This window comes from Doryrhamphus excisus, linkage group LG1, assembly GCF_037039965.1.
Source record: "Doryrhamphus excisus strain RoL-2023G ecotype Guam linkage group LG1, RoL_Dexc_Guam_v1.1, whole genome shotgun sequence".
NCBI classification, from domain to species: Eukaryota; Metazoa; Chordata; class Actinopteri; order Syngnathiformes; family Syngnathidae; genus Doryrhamphus; species Doryrhamphus excisus.
In genome coordinates, this window is record NC_136357.1 from 29,338,481 (window position 1) to 29,353,957 (window position 15,477).

Below are 15,477 nucleotides of genomic sequence, written 5' to 3' on the forward strand. Positions count from 1 at the left end.
ATAACATATTATGCTGTGTTTATACTATAACTGACATGAACATAGCGGACCTGTCAACAGCACTCAGTGAGAACACAATATGCACTTTCAACAAATTAGAAAACTCCTCAACGACGTCAGAAAAAGTGGCCAGATTTGTCGCTAGTTTCTTTTGAGAAAATATATGTAAAAATGTCTATTTATATGACCTATAATTCAGGTATAAGATGCAACTTGGACAAAACTGAAGTCGGACGTAAGCCAAGGAGAGATATGAAATTGCATTTGTGTTCATGCATGCATGTTAGAATGATCCCAGCTAGCGTACCTAATGCCCTTCCGCATCATACATCAGTATCTCTAATTGGCTAAGAAGAAATCTATTAGCCATTCAACAGCGTACTTATGCATGTTTAAGTGCCTATGTGGCAGACTAATTGTCCTTTCTCTAATACTACACCTGGCTTGAAATGACTGCAATACGTATATTCATCATTAGATTTCATCTTCATGACTATCTTAGCAGTGCGGGGTGTGCTCCAGTGACCAAGAAGAGTGGTATTAAAAGAACCAAATCAATTTCTTCACCTATGTGTACTGTTTGTCCACTTCCACTGTGTCTTTAACACCATCAACCCAGACAAGCTGTTTAACAAGCTGTCTTCTCTCAGCCTGGACCGCCGCTTCATCCCCAACACGGAAGGCTGGGAGCGCTCATCTTTGCCAGCTCCATCAACACTGTCACCCTGCAAGGCCACGACCTCGCACTTTAGGAATGAATGCACTCTCAAAGCGTACAAAGTGTCCTGCGCTATGGTTGCCATGCTAACATCTTAGCATGACACATGCCTGTAAAAACAAACTCCAAACAACTCCAAATTATGTAAGTAGTATTTTTACAAGTTGTAATATTATGACAGTTTTGAAAATTAGGTTGCCGGAAATGTTATGAAAATAAATAAAACCTAAAATATTATGGGAAAAATAAACAAAATATTGAGAATAAATTAATAAATAAGAGAAGAAAATTTACCAAAAAATGTAAAAAAAAAAAAAAATTAAAAATGGGGGAAAACAACTGATTTTACAAGAGTATGGTCAAAAGACAAACATTTTTAAATTAATGAGAAAAAGAATTCAAATATTAAGAAAGTATTCTGAGGGAAAAAAAATTTGTACCTTTTTTGTAAAATAATAAATATGCATATAATATATGTAATAATGTTATGGGAATAATGTCAAAATATTATGAGAAAAAGTGACAATATCATGGGAATAAAGTTATAATATTAGATGAAGATTGTTTCAGATAAAAGTTGATGTATTTTGAAAATTTGAAAAAATGATGTGAAAAAAGGAGCAAAGAGCAAAGTTTATAATAATGCACTTTTTAACCACAAAAACCACCGAAACCACAAAGCTTTAAATACACACATTTAAAAAGCATATCTACATAAGTTGCTTTGCAAGATAAAGCTGTGTATAAATAAAGCAAGGGATCCGGAAGTGTTGTATCATGTATGGCTGAAGGAGTATGGGGGGGGGGGGTGAGCTCGTAGCAGGGAAGACCTTGTTGCCTTGGTAACTAATGAACCATGTTGGGAGAGCACTATCCAGCAGCAGCCTCCTTGATGCCGGTGAACTGCTGATGCGGGCCATTGGGGCTTCTTTCATTCTAATGAGCAGCATCTCAAACTCACTCATGTACTCTAAGTAGACAAATCATTAGTAGAGAATCCTGATGGAACGCCCCAGTCCGTCCACTTAATAAGGTCGCTTTTGTCACTACATCTTGTGAGCCAACAATACTCAATCGTCAGAAGGTTGCTTGTTGAGAAAAGGCTGGACATTGCACTGCTTGAAATATTTACGCAACATACACACACACGGGAATGGCTAGTTGGCTCTTCATATTCATACACACCAACGGCAGACCTAATTGTAAAGTGGGACACTATATAGGGCAGTCTGGGAAAAAAAGAAGGGCTAAAAAGAGAACTGGAGACAACCCAGAGCAAGCACATATGTCCAATGTCACCATTATTATTATTATTATTATTATTATATTATTAAAAAATGTTGTATTTTTGGCTTTGGGGTTCGCAGATTTCAATTGTGTTGCTGTTTTTGGCCAAAACACAGACAATACAGAAAATAGTCAATCTTGTTTTGAAATGCTGCAAATATACTACACACTCAACAAGTCATTTTCAGAAAAAATACCACATAGTAATCACGTAAAGTATACCTCAATTGTGATGAGGAGGCCTCTTCATGCTGGTAGCCAACTGGGAGCATCACAGTGGGGCGAGTGATGATTGCATCCCCACTGACTTCTCTGCATCCTTCCAGAGAGATCTAAAAATCCTTTTCACCACCTCTAGTGTCAAACAGTCTTGATTTATTTTCCCTCAGCCAGTGAACCTTTCGATGTTTTTTTATCATCATTAGTGAACACAACAGCTACAGTGGTAGCTGAGGAAATCTTCCGTTATCGGGTATGACAAGTTGGAAGCCATTTAAAGTCGCCATTACAATACATCGGTGAGACGATAACCACCGCAGGAAGTTGTCAAGAAAAAGCACGTAGAATAAGCGGTAGAAAATGAATGAACGAATGTCTTAGCTTCTCCAATGATATCGACTTCAGGGTCAGGCAAAATGATCTGACATTTGTAGGTTAAATAAAAGGCAAATAAAGTCAAGAAAGTGTTTTTATTTTTGAAAAGTACATATAATGCCATTCTGTTTCATTATCTTTTAAGAATGAAACCAGTTCTGGCGGTGCGAGGTGATTTTGGTTTCAATGCAGATCCAGTAGCTCTGAAGTTGGTAACCCTTAACAAGAAGTTTGGAGCTGGTACGGGATCATGTCTACCAAGATCCAAGTGCAAACGGAATGCTCGTTGTGTTGCAGTTACAGATTGGCAACTGAAAAAGAAACAAAAAACGATGGCGCTATATGTACTTTTTGAAAACAAAAACAATGTTGTTTTACTTTATTTGCCTTTTATTTAACCTACATTTGGCCTGACTTTGTATATTGGCTGATCCAAATGTAAAGGTGACCATTGGGTGTTGTGTCAGCATGTGGCCAGTTTTTGCTATGTTAGCATGCTTGTTGTCTGTTGTTGTACGAACATATGCTGTAGATCATGTATTTGTTGAAGGAACTTTAACTGATGCCTGATTGTGCTCATTCCACCACCACCACCACCACCACACTTCCTGGGTGCCCTTGCTCACCGCTCTCCATCTCTCTCTCCTCTGGTCCCTCTCTGAAAGCACATTAATCATAGTCTCCCACATGCTTTCACCTCCACCTCTCCTTTCCTCGTACTCCTCCGGTTCTCTTCCTCCGGTGTGTCAGGCAAGTGGGTCATCGGCAAAGGCAGGGCTGCTTGCTTTCACTGGGAGAGAATCTGAGGGGTATGAAAAGCAGCGAACCAAAACAAAGCTTTTTAATCGACTTTTGTGGCCATCTGAATGTGACATTTTATAGCCATTACAATGTTTATTATTCATTCATCTCCATCGAGGTTAGATGTTAGCTGGAGTCTACTCCAGCTGACTTCAGGAGTGAAAGTTTTTCTTGGTTTTGATTCTATCTTTAAAGGAGACCTATTAGACTCATTGTCAGGTGATAACCCGCATGGAAAGCTTTATAGAGCTTCCAGACTTTGCACCCATTCCTGCTGTGTTTTCTTCCCACCCAAACGGTCTGTGGAATTTACTCCACCCCCTGCCCTCCTCCAGGTATGCCTCCAGCTGAGCACACTCCCCTGTGATTGGTCACATTCCAAAGCGCTCCCAAGGACTTCCAGACAGCTGCCAAATCACACTTCCTCATTTTGCCGGTACAATTTGATTGTGGTTGACAAAGGTGATTAGCAGCTCCAGACATCGGTGAACTTGTAATTAGAACAAACCTGATAAATTCTTATTTATAGCTTCTCTTCTGGCTCTTCAACACAACCGAGTAACTTTGGAAAGGCGTTGGACTTCAGCAACAGCAGCTAGTCCAGCTTCCCGTTGGACCGTGTTCACAAAGTGACCTGTCATTCATAAGCCGCCTTTCATTCATCATTTATATTTCTATGTTTTATGATCCATTTGGGTGAGATTTGGACCTTCTGGAACAGATTGATGATGCTAACCAAGGTACCACTGTAGTATGTAAGGATTCACTACAATGGCCACGACAACCCCCCCCCCCCCCCCCCCCCCCTGGCGGTAAATTCAGCATGCAGCTGATAATTGAATTCATATAATTCATAAAGTTGTTGTTGGACTAAAGAACACCCAGATTGAGACTTGCATCAGCTTTTCAGATGTTGACATTTTTGCACTGACGATATCTTTGTCCCTCCCCTTCCATCATGCTTCCAAAGGAGAAGGCTGGGACACAAATGAAATTGGAGAAGATGTAAATCAGTCTCTGTCAACATGCATTAGGCTCAATGCCTGCCAGTCGTTGGAGAAATCAGGAACAGGAGCTGCAGCAGACACGGCCAAATAAAAAGCAGTGGCAGCAGTAACTTACAGTACATACTGTATTTCTATTCATATGTGGAAAATAAGGATTCTTTTCCGAGGCATTAGATGAGCCAACTTTGCCATCTAGTGGTTTCCTGTAAACATTCCATGTACAGATGGGATTTATGGCTCTATGAATTGAGCTGGAGTTCCTTTCATAGAACCATAGAACCATTGAAAAGTCTGGCTTGTTATATTTCTTTGTTGGAGGTCAAGTGAGGGTAACTTGGTTCTCATAGAAAAAAGCATTTGGAACATAAACATCCCACCAAAATACCCTCTAGTGGTGGGAATAATTATGAGATATGTTTACAATTTCATTTGGTTTGTGTTCTCATGATAAATATTCCATAAGGTTGGACCATATCTTTATGTACCTCATTTATCATGGGTAATTGGTTCCCAACCGTGATTTATAAAAGGACATTTTTTGGTAGTTAGATCATAGAAAAATTGTTTACAACATTATTAGAGCCCTTAAGCCACAAAATAGCACCCCTGTAGTTCCCTTTATACTCCTATTACCCAATACAGTAGACATAATAGGAGAAAATAAGACATAAATAAGACTAAATAAATGACTCTCTTTCTTCTTCTTCTCTTTTTTTGGCGGCTGGCAAAGCAGCCATGACGATCCTTACCGCCACCGCCCAGCTAAAGTATGTGGTTGAATATTACAAACGCACCATTGCACTGATTGGTTCATGTTGACCTTTCTTTATTGGGCATTATTCACATCCATTTGTTGTCTTTTAGGCAGCCATTGCCAGTAGTGGCAATGTGGCTCTTTTGGGTCAACTTTTTGGATACCTTTTACTCTTTGCCGCAGTCGCCATTTGCCTCGTGCCGACTGCCTTAACTTCCGCTTTCTTCTAATGACGGGCGGAAAGACACTGAAATACCGATGCCTCCGATACTTTAGCCTCCAAAATGGATTCTTTGGCAGTAACAGGAATACTGTGGAGAGTGACTAAAAGGATGAACAATGAAGAATGTCATGAATAAATAAAGCAGGTGAGAGCTAAACTATGCTAACCGCTAACAGTCTGGCTTGCTAACCAGGCTAACCAGGCTAACCAGGCTAACAACAGAACAACTTTTCAGCCTCAAGTTTGTCATTTCATGAAATACACACAGCAATGATGTCACACGTTGATGTTGTTAGAAGGTTAAAGTTCTCACAGTCTTGACAGTTGATTTCAAGCGGTGCAGCTTCACTTCCTGGGACTGTTCTCCCCAGCAGGAAGCGGTGCAGCTTCACTTCCTGCCGCTGCTCTCCCCAGCACACGTGTGGTTGCTAAGCTGGTACTTATAAGAGAATCGTTCGGCACACACGCTGCACCGAAACACTTTCTCTCCAGTGTGTCTCCTCGTGTGTCTCACAAACGTGGATCGGTGACAAAAGCTTTCGTCGCAGAATGAACAGGAATATGGTTTCTCTCCGGTGTGTATTCTTATGTGTGCTTGCAAGTTTGGCTTTTGAGAGAACATTTTACCACATGTTGAACAGGAGTATGGTTTCTCTCCGGTGTGTATTCTCATGTGCTGTAAAAGGTTTGTTCGGTCACAAAAGCTTTTGTTGCAGACCGAACAGGAAAAGGTTTTCTCTCCAGTGTGGACGGTCATGTGCGTTTTCAAACACTGAATTTGTACAAAGCTTCGACCGCACACGGAACAGGAAAATGGTTTCTCTCCGGTGTGTATTCTTGTGTGTATTGTCATATTTTGTTTGCGTACAAAACCTTTACCGCACACTGAACAGGAAAAAGGCTTCTCACCGGTGTGTATCGTCATGTGTAACTTCCAGTTGGTCTTCAGGGAGAATCTTTTATCACAAACTGAGCACTTGAATGGTTTCTCTCCCGTGTGCAGTCTCGTGTGTCTTTTCATGTTACTACGATCGTTAAAGGTCTTGTCGCAGTGTTGGCATTTCAAGCGTGTGTTGTCAGGGTGACATGTCATATCAGCTGTATAGTCTTCGTCTTCGTCTTCATCATCATCAGTGTCAGGAGAGTGTGACGTCGTGTGCTCACTATCTGATAGTGGAGCTAAGACCTTGTCTGCTGGTGATCCTCCACAGTGGTCTCCATCGGCTTCTGTTGACCTGCTGCTTGGCGGCTCCGCCCCTCCGCCCTCCCCATTTGGACCGGGATGAAGCTGTGAGGACTCAGGTGGTTTGGCTTCACGGTCTTCAGTCTTCACGGAGACGATGGTCAGTGGTAACTTGGTGAGATCAGCGTCCTCTCGCCCAAGAAGACGCTCTTCCTCCCGAGTGATCCAGAGTTCCTCCTCTTCCTCTTTAACGTGGAGGGCCTCTGGCTCCTCCTTCTCCTCTTTGACTAAGGGGGCCCGCTTCAAAATGGAGCTCCCTCCATGCGGCTGAGGAGGACGTTCTTCTTGATAACCAATGAGCTGTTGGAGGTCTGCAGAAGAAGTGAAACATTTCACAAGGTGAAATGTCACCTGTCACTTTCCAGACAGTTCAAAGCTGTGTGGTTCCTTTGTGTACGGTGCAGCCAACCAGGTGAAATATTTTACATGTAACCTTTCGTTGGCAATTTCACTACTGTGTTTTTGTGCAATGACAATAAAGGGAGTCTATCTATCTATCTATCTATCTATCTTTGGTTGCCGTACGCCAAGGGTGTCCAAATGTTCTACTGAGGTAAAATATGTTTTTCCCAAAGCTAAATTTCTCGTCTAAAGTTCTCGTCTATTCCACATTTGATGTTAGCAAAGAGTAGCGAATCCTAAGGGTCGTTTTCAAGTCATCTTTTGTTAAACTTCGAGTTTCATTTGACTGTCCTGGTTGTCGCTCATGGCCGCCATATTGCGTTCGATTTTTACAGTATTGCTTGAAATGCATTTCTTAAATTAACCATAGAAATAGTGTTGGAGACTTAAATAGAACATGTAAAGATACCTTGAATGTGTGGCGAGATGTCAGTCGTGCAAACGTCCAGTTGTTGTCGTCGCTCGTTCTCCTTTCTTGTTCGACAAAGTTCCTCCTCGACCGACGCCATCCTTCTTTCAAACACCTCAGAAATGTCGTCAGTAGCGGCAGTGCGTCTCTGGATGGTTTAAATCCATTTTGTTACAATTTGGCGCGTTCGCCATTTGCCTCGCTGCAACGTTGGTACACTTCCGCTTTCTTACACTGTTGCCAACTCCCCAGTAAGAAAGGTCGCTATTGGCCAAGAAGTATCGCGTGAACAACGACCGTACTGCGACTTCCGTATTACGCCCTGCGCGGGCTTGGCTGCCATGACGGTGTTAGTTAGGTTGTGACTGTAATGACGATTAAACTGAAGGGGGCGGTATTGCACCAAAATCGGGGATGCCAACCGCCACAAAACCGAAAAAGAAGTAACCCGCCATGACTCCGGCTAGCTTAGCTTGCTAGCTGCTAACAAAGAAACCCGGACGCGATCAACGCATCGCTAAGCGGAGATCGAGTGTGAGTGTAAAGTGTCGTGTCGTGTGAAAATGTGTCGAGTCCAAATGCTGAGAGCGTTGGTGAACCAGCGACTAGCTTTGGCTGTGGAAGAAATATTTGTAGTGTTGGAAAGAACCATAGCAGAGTACGAGGAGGAACTTTGTCGAACAAAAGAGGAGAACGAGCGACAACGTCAACTACTGGACGCTGTTTCCAAGAGGTACCAAGTTGGGTTGCACGGAGCAGGTTAGTTCCGTTCTTCCTCTCGCATGTTTACTAACTTTATATGTCATCAAGAACGCGGCAGTAGTACATGTATTTCCTGATTGATTAGTTCCGGATCCAGTAGCACAGTTCTTAATTGATTTACTTTTATCCTGCCTCTGATTTGTATTTGAACTCCGTTAAAACATGCATGTTTTTAAAATGTGCTGTATCTATAAAGTGGGTTGTTTGAAGATTGGGGAGACATAACCTTTAAAGGCTCAACTAGCGGTACCCTGATTGCTGGATGAGAGAGGGGCGTGGTGGGGGGTCAGGGGGTGGAGCTAGGGTTTATCAGCTGTGAGGGCATCAAAGGTAATGGTCCGCCCCCATCCTCCTCATCATCAGCCCCACCAGGACCTACAACAGCAGATAATGGCTGTGTCCAATTTAAGGATCTGCATCCAACTAGGCCAGGCTAGTCCATCATTTCATTCCGCTATTTGGATGTCTGGATGTCACTATTCCGACACAGGATGGGTGCAGCATCCCAGGAACGTTCCCGTGTGGACAGGGTCTTCATGCTCAAGCGTGCGTTTGTCTTCTCGTGTCCTGCAGACATCACTGAAGGTCTCCCCCCTGAGCAGCAGGAGTGGAGCTCCAGGATGGAAGAGGAGGAGCCCCGGCCCCCCCACATCAAAGAGGAAGAGGAGGACCACAGCATCAGCCAGGAGGGAGAGCATCTTGAAGGACTGGAGGAGTTCCCAGTGATTGGCGTCCCTGTGAAGAGTGAAGATGATGAAGATGATGAAGGTGAAAGTGAGGAGAAGAGAGAGGCGGAGCCTCCGATGAGCAGCTCAACTCAACACATGACAACAGAAGCCGATGGAGACCACTGTGGAGGATCACCAGCAGACAAGCTCTTAGCTCCACTATCAGATAGTGAGCACACGACGTCACACTCTCCTCACACTGATGATGATGATGATGATGAAGACTCTACAGCTGATATGACATGTCACCCTGACAACACGCGCTTTAAATGCGACCACTGCGACAAGACCTTCGCTCACAAGAAGAGTATGAACAGACACCTGAGAACCAGCATGGGTGAGAAAGCGTTCCCCTGCTCCGTTTGCGGTAAAAGATTCACTCAGCGGTCCCATTTGAAAAGACACGCCATGTTGCACCTTGAAGAGAAACCTTTTGCCATGTCCGTGTGTGGCGAAGGTTTCGTGCCAGATGGTAGTCTGACCAACGTGTATTCTTGTTTCGTGTGCGGTTTAGGTTTCAAACAAATAGATCATCTGCATGTACACATGAGAACGCACACAGTAGAAAAACCATTCTCTTGCTCAGTGTGCGGCGCCGGTGTTGCAACAAAATATGATTTGAAAATACACATGACAAAACACACTGGAGTGAAACCATATTCCTGTTCAGTGTGTAGCATGAGTTTTGCACTTAAACGCACCTTGACCAGACACATGAAAAAACACACTGGAGAGAAACCACACTCCTGTTCAGTGTGTGGTATGTGTTTTACACAAAGGAGCAATTTGAAAAGACACGTGGAGAGACACACCGGAGAGAAAGTTGCAGCGTGCGTGCTGAAAGATTCTCCTCTCAGTACCAGCGTAGCAACCGCATGTGTGCTGGGGAGAACAGCAGCAGGAAGTGACGCTGCACCGCTTCCTGCTGGGGAGAACAGCAGCAGGAAGTGATGAGCTTGTGTTGTGTTGACTATTTAAGTCGTACAGGATTGTGTAACAGAACACGAGGGAAGGTGTGCGTAGGGTTGCGAATCAAAGTGTGACCCCGGGTGCCATCTTGCTTTTTATGAACCTGTCTGATATTCTATTTATTCTATCTATATTCTATCTATATTCTATTTTTTCCAGTTTATTGCTTATGTCTGTTATGAGAACCTGTGTAACATTGCCTACTCTTATGAGTGTAAATATCACTTCGTTGGGATTGCGTGGGATTTCCAAGTGTCCGTGAACGCAGCAGCACTTGTGCCTGAGGAGGGAGGTGATGCACTTGAATGCACCAATGTCTTTGCTGGTTTGATCCCGTTCCCACGCGGAGCAGGAAGTGTGTGTGCTGTTCACGAGGAAGCGGTGTTGGGGGGACTTAATGGAAGCGACTTTGTTGGATGTGCACTTCTACGCCATGTGTAAGCGTTTGATGCTTACACGTCATCACTTACATGATGTGTACAATATGTGTAATGTGCATGCATTTACTTCATCACGTGTTTGCTATTGGGCTGCTCTCATTTGTAGTGTTTGTGATTGCATGTGTTCCTATTGTTTAGACCACACACACGTGACCCCTCTGGACTCGTACGACTCTTTGGACAGACCCCCCCCCCCTTCTCCGGACAAACATTTACTGTAAATTAGCCCCCCCAGTACAATAAAGGTCATTAAATGGTCCAACTCTAAAGGAAACCCCCCCTTTCTTAACACCCGCTGCATTGTATAAATGGAATTAAAACAACACGCCCCCCCACACACACAAACTGAAACAAGTGTGATCTAGTGAGGAAAACTTGTACATGAATCCTACATTTCCTGCAAATTTCAAAGATAAACTGCAAGTCTCCACGATAGTGTAATGACACCTCCTCACCTGAGGGGGCAGTAATGCTAGAAAGTACAAGCCGTGTCTTGCCTGCCGGAAGTAAATAAGGACAGTGGTCGCGTTAGCAAGACGTTATTTATTATCCCGTGTGATTGCGGCCATCACGTTTTTGTTGGTTTTAATCTGTACGGATTTATATGACGTAAAAGAATAATACTCCACCAATACGACAATACTTTGTCAAGGATAATTCACAGTTTGGCAGCGCGAAGCCTGCGTTGCTAACAAAGAGACGCGGAAGTGATGAACACATCGCTAAGCGGAGATCGTGTGAAAATGTGTCGAGTCCAAATGCTGAGAGCGTTGGTGAACCAGCGACTAGCTTTGGCTGTGGAAGAAATATTTGTAGTGTTGGAAAGAACCATAGCAGAGTACGAGGAGGAACTTTGTCGAACAAAAGAGGAGAACGAGCGACAACGTCAACTACTGGACGCTGTTTCCAAGAGGTACCAAGTTGTCTTACACAGAGAAGGTTAGTTTCCTTCTTCCTCTCACATGCCGGATATCACCTTAGCATCTGATGAAAGATTAAAAATCCTTGTAATTACTACCATCCACCAGCAGGAGGTGCGAACCATTGTACCACCTGAGCCTCAACTACTTCACAATCTTTTTACATCACCAATATATTCCTTTTCCTCCATGTGTAGATGTAAACCAACTCATTTCTAACAAAATGTTTCATATTGTCCTTGAATTCCAAACAATAGAAGTTTGTCCAAAGCTACAATAACAAATGAACATCATAATTGTTCCTGACACGGAGCAAAGATTGGCTTTTCTAAAGCATGTGTTTGTCTTCCAGATATCAACAAAGAACATCTTCAGGAAGAGTGGAGCTTCATGGTGCAGCAAGAGAAACCCCACATTAAAGAGGAAGAGGAGGAGACCCAGCCCCCCCACATTAAAGAGGAAGAGGAGCATCTTGAAGGACCGGAGGAGTTCCCAGTGATTGGCGTCCCTGTGAAGAGCGAAGATGATGAAGACGATGAAGGTGAAAGTGAGGAGAAGAGAGAGGCGGAGCCTCCGATGAGCAGCTCAACTCAACACATGACAACAGAAGGCGATGGAGACCACTGTGGAGGATCACCAGCAGACAAGCTCTTAGCTCCACTATCAGATAGTGAGCACACGACGTCACACTCTCCTGGCACTGATGATGATGATGAAGACTCGACAGCTGATATGACATGTCACCCTGACAATACGCACCTGAAATGCCAACACTGCGACAAGACCTTCAAACACCGCAGTAGCCTGTGTCGACACAAGAGAAACCACACGGACAACACAGCCTTTAAATGCTCTCACTGTGACAAAACTTTGAGTCATTATCGTTATCTGAAAAGCCACATGAAATTGCACACAGAAGAGAAACCATTCAAATGCTCAGTTTGCGGGAAAGGCTTCTTCAAAAAGTCAAATATGAACATCCACACAAGAATACACACCGGAGAGAAACCTTTCATCTGTTCAGTGTGTGGTCGAACCTTTGCACAGAAACGAGATTTGACAGTCCACGCCACGATACACACTGGAGAGAGACCGTTTCCCTGTTCTGTTTGTGGGAAAAGCTTTTCTCTAAATTCCAGTTTGAAATTACACATGAAAACCCACACTGGAGAGAAACCATTCATGTGCTCAGTTTGCGGTAAAAGATTCTCCCAAAAGGCAAATTTGACAGTACACACAAGAACGCACACCGGAGAGAAACCTTTCTCCTGTCCAAGCTGTGGCGTGGGGCTGGTAAACAAGCAATGTTTGGAAAACCACATGAGGAGACACACGGGCGAGAAGGCGTTGACTTGCAGCGTGTGTTCTCAAAACTTCTCTTACAAGTACCAGCTGAACAATCACACGTGTGCGGGGGGGAACAGCAGCAGGAATACGTTGTAAAATACGCTTGAAATATTTGGATGCCTTTTTGTGTGTACGTGACGTCAACAGAGTGCAGTAGGCTAATTTCGTACGTATGACATTTTAAAAAAGGATGAATGAAGAATTGAATATAGGAATAGAAAAAGGGCACCCAACATTTTAGCCGCAATGTTTTGTTTTCACGTTTGGCTGGTCCGTCTTGTTTGGGACGTTTAAAAAAAAAATCCAAAGCAGCAGAACAAAGTATGTTTGTTGTTGTTGTTGCAGTGTTTCTGCAGTGTACAAATGTGTGAACGCTAGTTAATGTGTCACCCCTAGTTACGCCCCAAAACTCCCCGTGGGACGAACTAAAAAGGAGCAACGCAGCAGTTTTTCCCACTCAATCACAGACCTGGTTTGAATGCTGAGATAGGCTGCAAGGACAATGCTGTGGTTTCTCCACCTAACTTCTGAAGCAGATCTCAAACCAACGAATCGTTGTGTACCAAAACCAGACAACGCCGTGATGACATCACCACCCTGTAACATGTATGTTACATATTTTTCCTTATTTTTTAAATCATTGAAAATTTGGGTAAATAAAAATTGAAATTAAGTTCATTTTTTCATTCATGGAAGGTTAGTTTGTGTAAATTTAATTTACACAAATTAATAAAATAATATAATATTATATAATAATATAAAACAAATTAATTTAAAAAAATAATTTGTGTAAATTAAAAATATTAATTTAATTTTTTGGGTTAATTTGTTTTATTTTTTTAATTAGTATATGAAAATTAATTTAAAATATTAAATATTTATTAATTCACAGCGATGACCTGGACCCTAAGGCTGATTGACAGGTGGAGGAGCAGGAACACTGGAAGGAATGGGAATGATCCGAGATGGGAGTCTCAGAAATGTCCACCATTGAAACAGGAAGCCCGTGGAGGTGATCACAGTCAAGTCAAGTCAAATGATGACAGAAGACGTTTAAAGTCGTTTGCCATTTGATCAGGACAGCATGAGTGGATATTGAAACCCCCACAGATCAGAGTTGATCATATTTAGGGACCACCTCAGCATCTTTGCTTTATGTAGGTGGGCGATGGACAACAGCACATTAGCATTAGCACATTAGCAAAGACGCCAACACGAGGTCAATGCAACGCCGCCATGGTCTTTATTACGTTTCAGTGGTAGAAAACGAACAGGACGGTGTTACACAAGTAACAATCATGTCAAGGGTCTGTCTGCCACGGTTTGGTAGCCTACATCCTTCACTGGTGCCGCCAAGCCTTACATCCCGCCCCCTTCCTGCTCGGCCACAGGGAGCCACGCCCCACCCCGGAAGTCTCTTCAGGTGACATCACCGTTGAGTTTCTTCCCGGCCTCCGTTCTACCCAGCGCACTCGTGCTTCTTCAGCTGGTACTTGTAAAAGAATCGTTCACCACACCCCCTGCACCGAAACACTTTCTCTCCAGTGTGTCTCCGGATGTGCCTCACCAGTTGTGTCTGGTCACAGAAGCTTTTGTTGCAGGTCGAGCATGGATGTCTGTCTGTCAAAAACGTTTCTCCAAAATCCGTATCGCGCAGTGGACGGGCAGGGGTGGCCTTTTCCTTGGTGTGGGTGCCGGCGTGCGTTACCAAATGTGGCTTCTGGGTGAATCTGCGACCGCAAACTGTGCATGCAAACGGTTTCTCTCCCGTGTGGACCCTCAGGTGTCTCGTCAGATCCCAAATGCATTTAAAGCTTTTGTGGCAATGAGAACATTTCAAGTGTTTGTTGTCAGCGTCACGTGTCCCATCATTGCTCGGGTCTGCTGGTGATCCTCCACGGTGGTCTCCATCGGCTTCTGTCATGTGTTGAGTTGAGCTGCTGCACGGAGGCTCTTCGCTCATCACAAGGACTCCAAACACCGGGAACTCCTCCAGTACTTCAAACCCGTCCTGGCCGATGCTGTCATCCTCCTCTTCCTTTTTAAGGTAGATGGGCCACGGCCCCTCCGCTTCCTTTTTAATGCAGGGGAGCAGCGGCTCCTCCTCCTCCTCCATCCCGCAGCTCCACCGCTGCTCAGGGTGAAGATGTTCATCTCTGATGACTGCGGACACAAGAAGACAATACCTATGAGGATCTCATCCGTCTTGCTTCAAGTGAAGAAGTTTTAAGTATCACAAGGGAAGGTTGATGATCAAATATAAGGTTAGTAAACACGTGAGTACGAACGATGCTAACCTGCTCTGTGTAACACAACCCGGGGCTTCTTGAAAACGGCGTCCAGTAGTTGACGTTGTCGCTCGTTCTCCTCTTTTGTTCGACAAAGTTCCTCCTCGTACTCTGCTATGGTTCTTTCCAACACTACAAATATTTCTTCCACAGCCAAAGCTAGTCGCTGGTTCACCAACGCTCTCAGCATTTGGACATTTGGACACATCTTCACACGATCACGACACTTTACACTCACACTTCCGGGTTTCTCTGTTAGCAGTGCAGCCTTTGCTAGCCTGAGACGAATTACGCTTCACAAAAGATGAACGTGTTGAGTATTATTCTTTTACAGCATAGAAATGCCTACAGAATTAAAACTAAACAAAAAAACGTGATGACCGCAATCATATGGGATAATATGGACCTTGCTAACGCTTCCACCGTCTTGATATTTACTTCCGGTATGCAAGACACGGCTTGTACATTCTGGCATTACTGCCTCCCTCAGGCGAGGAGGTGTTATTACACGCTCGTCGAGACCCGTGTCTTGGGAATTTGCAGGAAATGTAGGATTAAATCGACATTTCAGCTTTTCCTCACTAG

General features: G+C 43.8%; 4 protein-coding genes across 4 annotated transcripts; 2 read left to right on the forward strand and 2 right to left on the reverse strand.

Annotated features, from left to right (window-relative positions):
* Positions 1-5,216: 5,216 nt before the first annotated feature.
* Positions 5,217-7,703, reverse strand: LOC131131841 (uncharacterized). Its single transcript, XM_058076791.2, has 2 exons — positions 7,439-7,703; positions 5,217-6,938 (listed from the first exon to the last, which is right to left on the reverse strand). Exons 1-2 carry the CDS (start codon positions 7,536-7,538, stop codon positions 5,773-5,775), a joined length of 1,266 nt encoding a protein of 421 aa, XP_057932774.2. The 5' UTR covers positions 7,539-7,703; the 3' UTR covers positions 5,217-5,772.
* A 48-nt stretch (positions 7,704-7,751) lies between these two features.
* Positions 7,752-10,569, forward strand: LOC131131839 (uncharacterized). Its single transcript, XM_058076789.2, has 2 exons — positions 7,752-8,197; positions 8,774-10,569. Exons 1-2 carry the CDS (start codon positions 8,002-8,004, stop codon positions 9,877-9,879), a joined length of 1,302 nt encoding a protein of 433 aa, XP_057932772.2. The 5' UTR covers positions 7,752-8,001; the 3' UTR covers positions 9,880-10,569.
* Positions 10,570-10,696: 127 nt separating this feature from the next.
* Positions 10,697-13,257, forward strand: LOC144894401 (uncharacterized). The gene is made up of 2 exons (XM_078793609.1): positions 10,697-11,276; positions 11,610-13,257. Exons 1-2 carry the CDS (start codon positions 11,048-11,050, stop codon positions 12,698-12,700), a joined length of 1,320 nt encoding a protein of 439 aa, XP_078649735.1. The 5' UTR covers positions 10,697-11,047; the 3' UTR covers positions 12,701-13,257.
* Positions 13,258-14,017: 760 nt separating this feature from the next.
* LOC131131850 (uncharacterized) lies at positions 14,018-15,316 on the reverse strand. Its single transcript, XM_058076803.2, has 2 exons — positions 14,902-15,316; positions 14,018-14,767 (listed from the first exon to the last, which is right to left on the reverse strand). Exons 1-2 carry the CDS (start codon positions 15,098-15,100, stop codon positions 14,064-14,066), a joined length of 903 nt encoding a protein of 300 aa, XP_057932786.2. The 5' UTR covers positions 15,101-15,316; the 3' UTR covers positions 14,018-14,063.
* Positions 15,317-15,477: the final 161 nt, after the last annotated feature.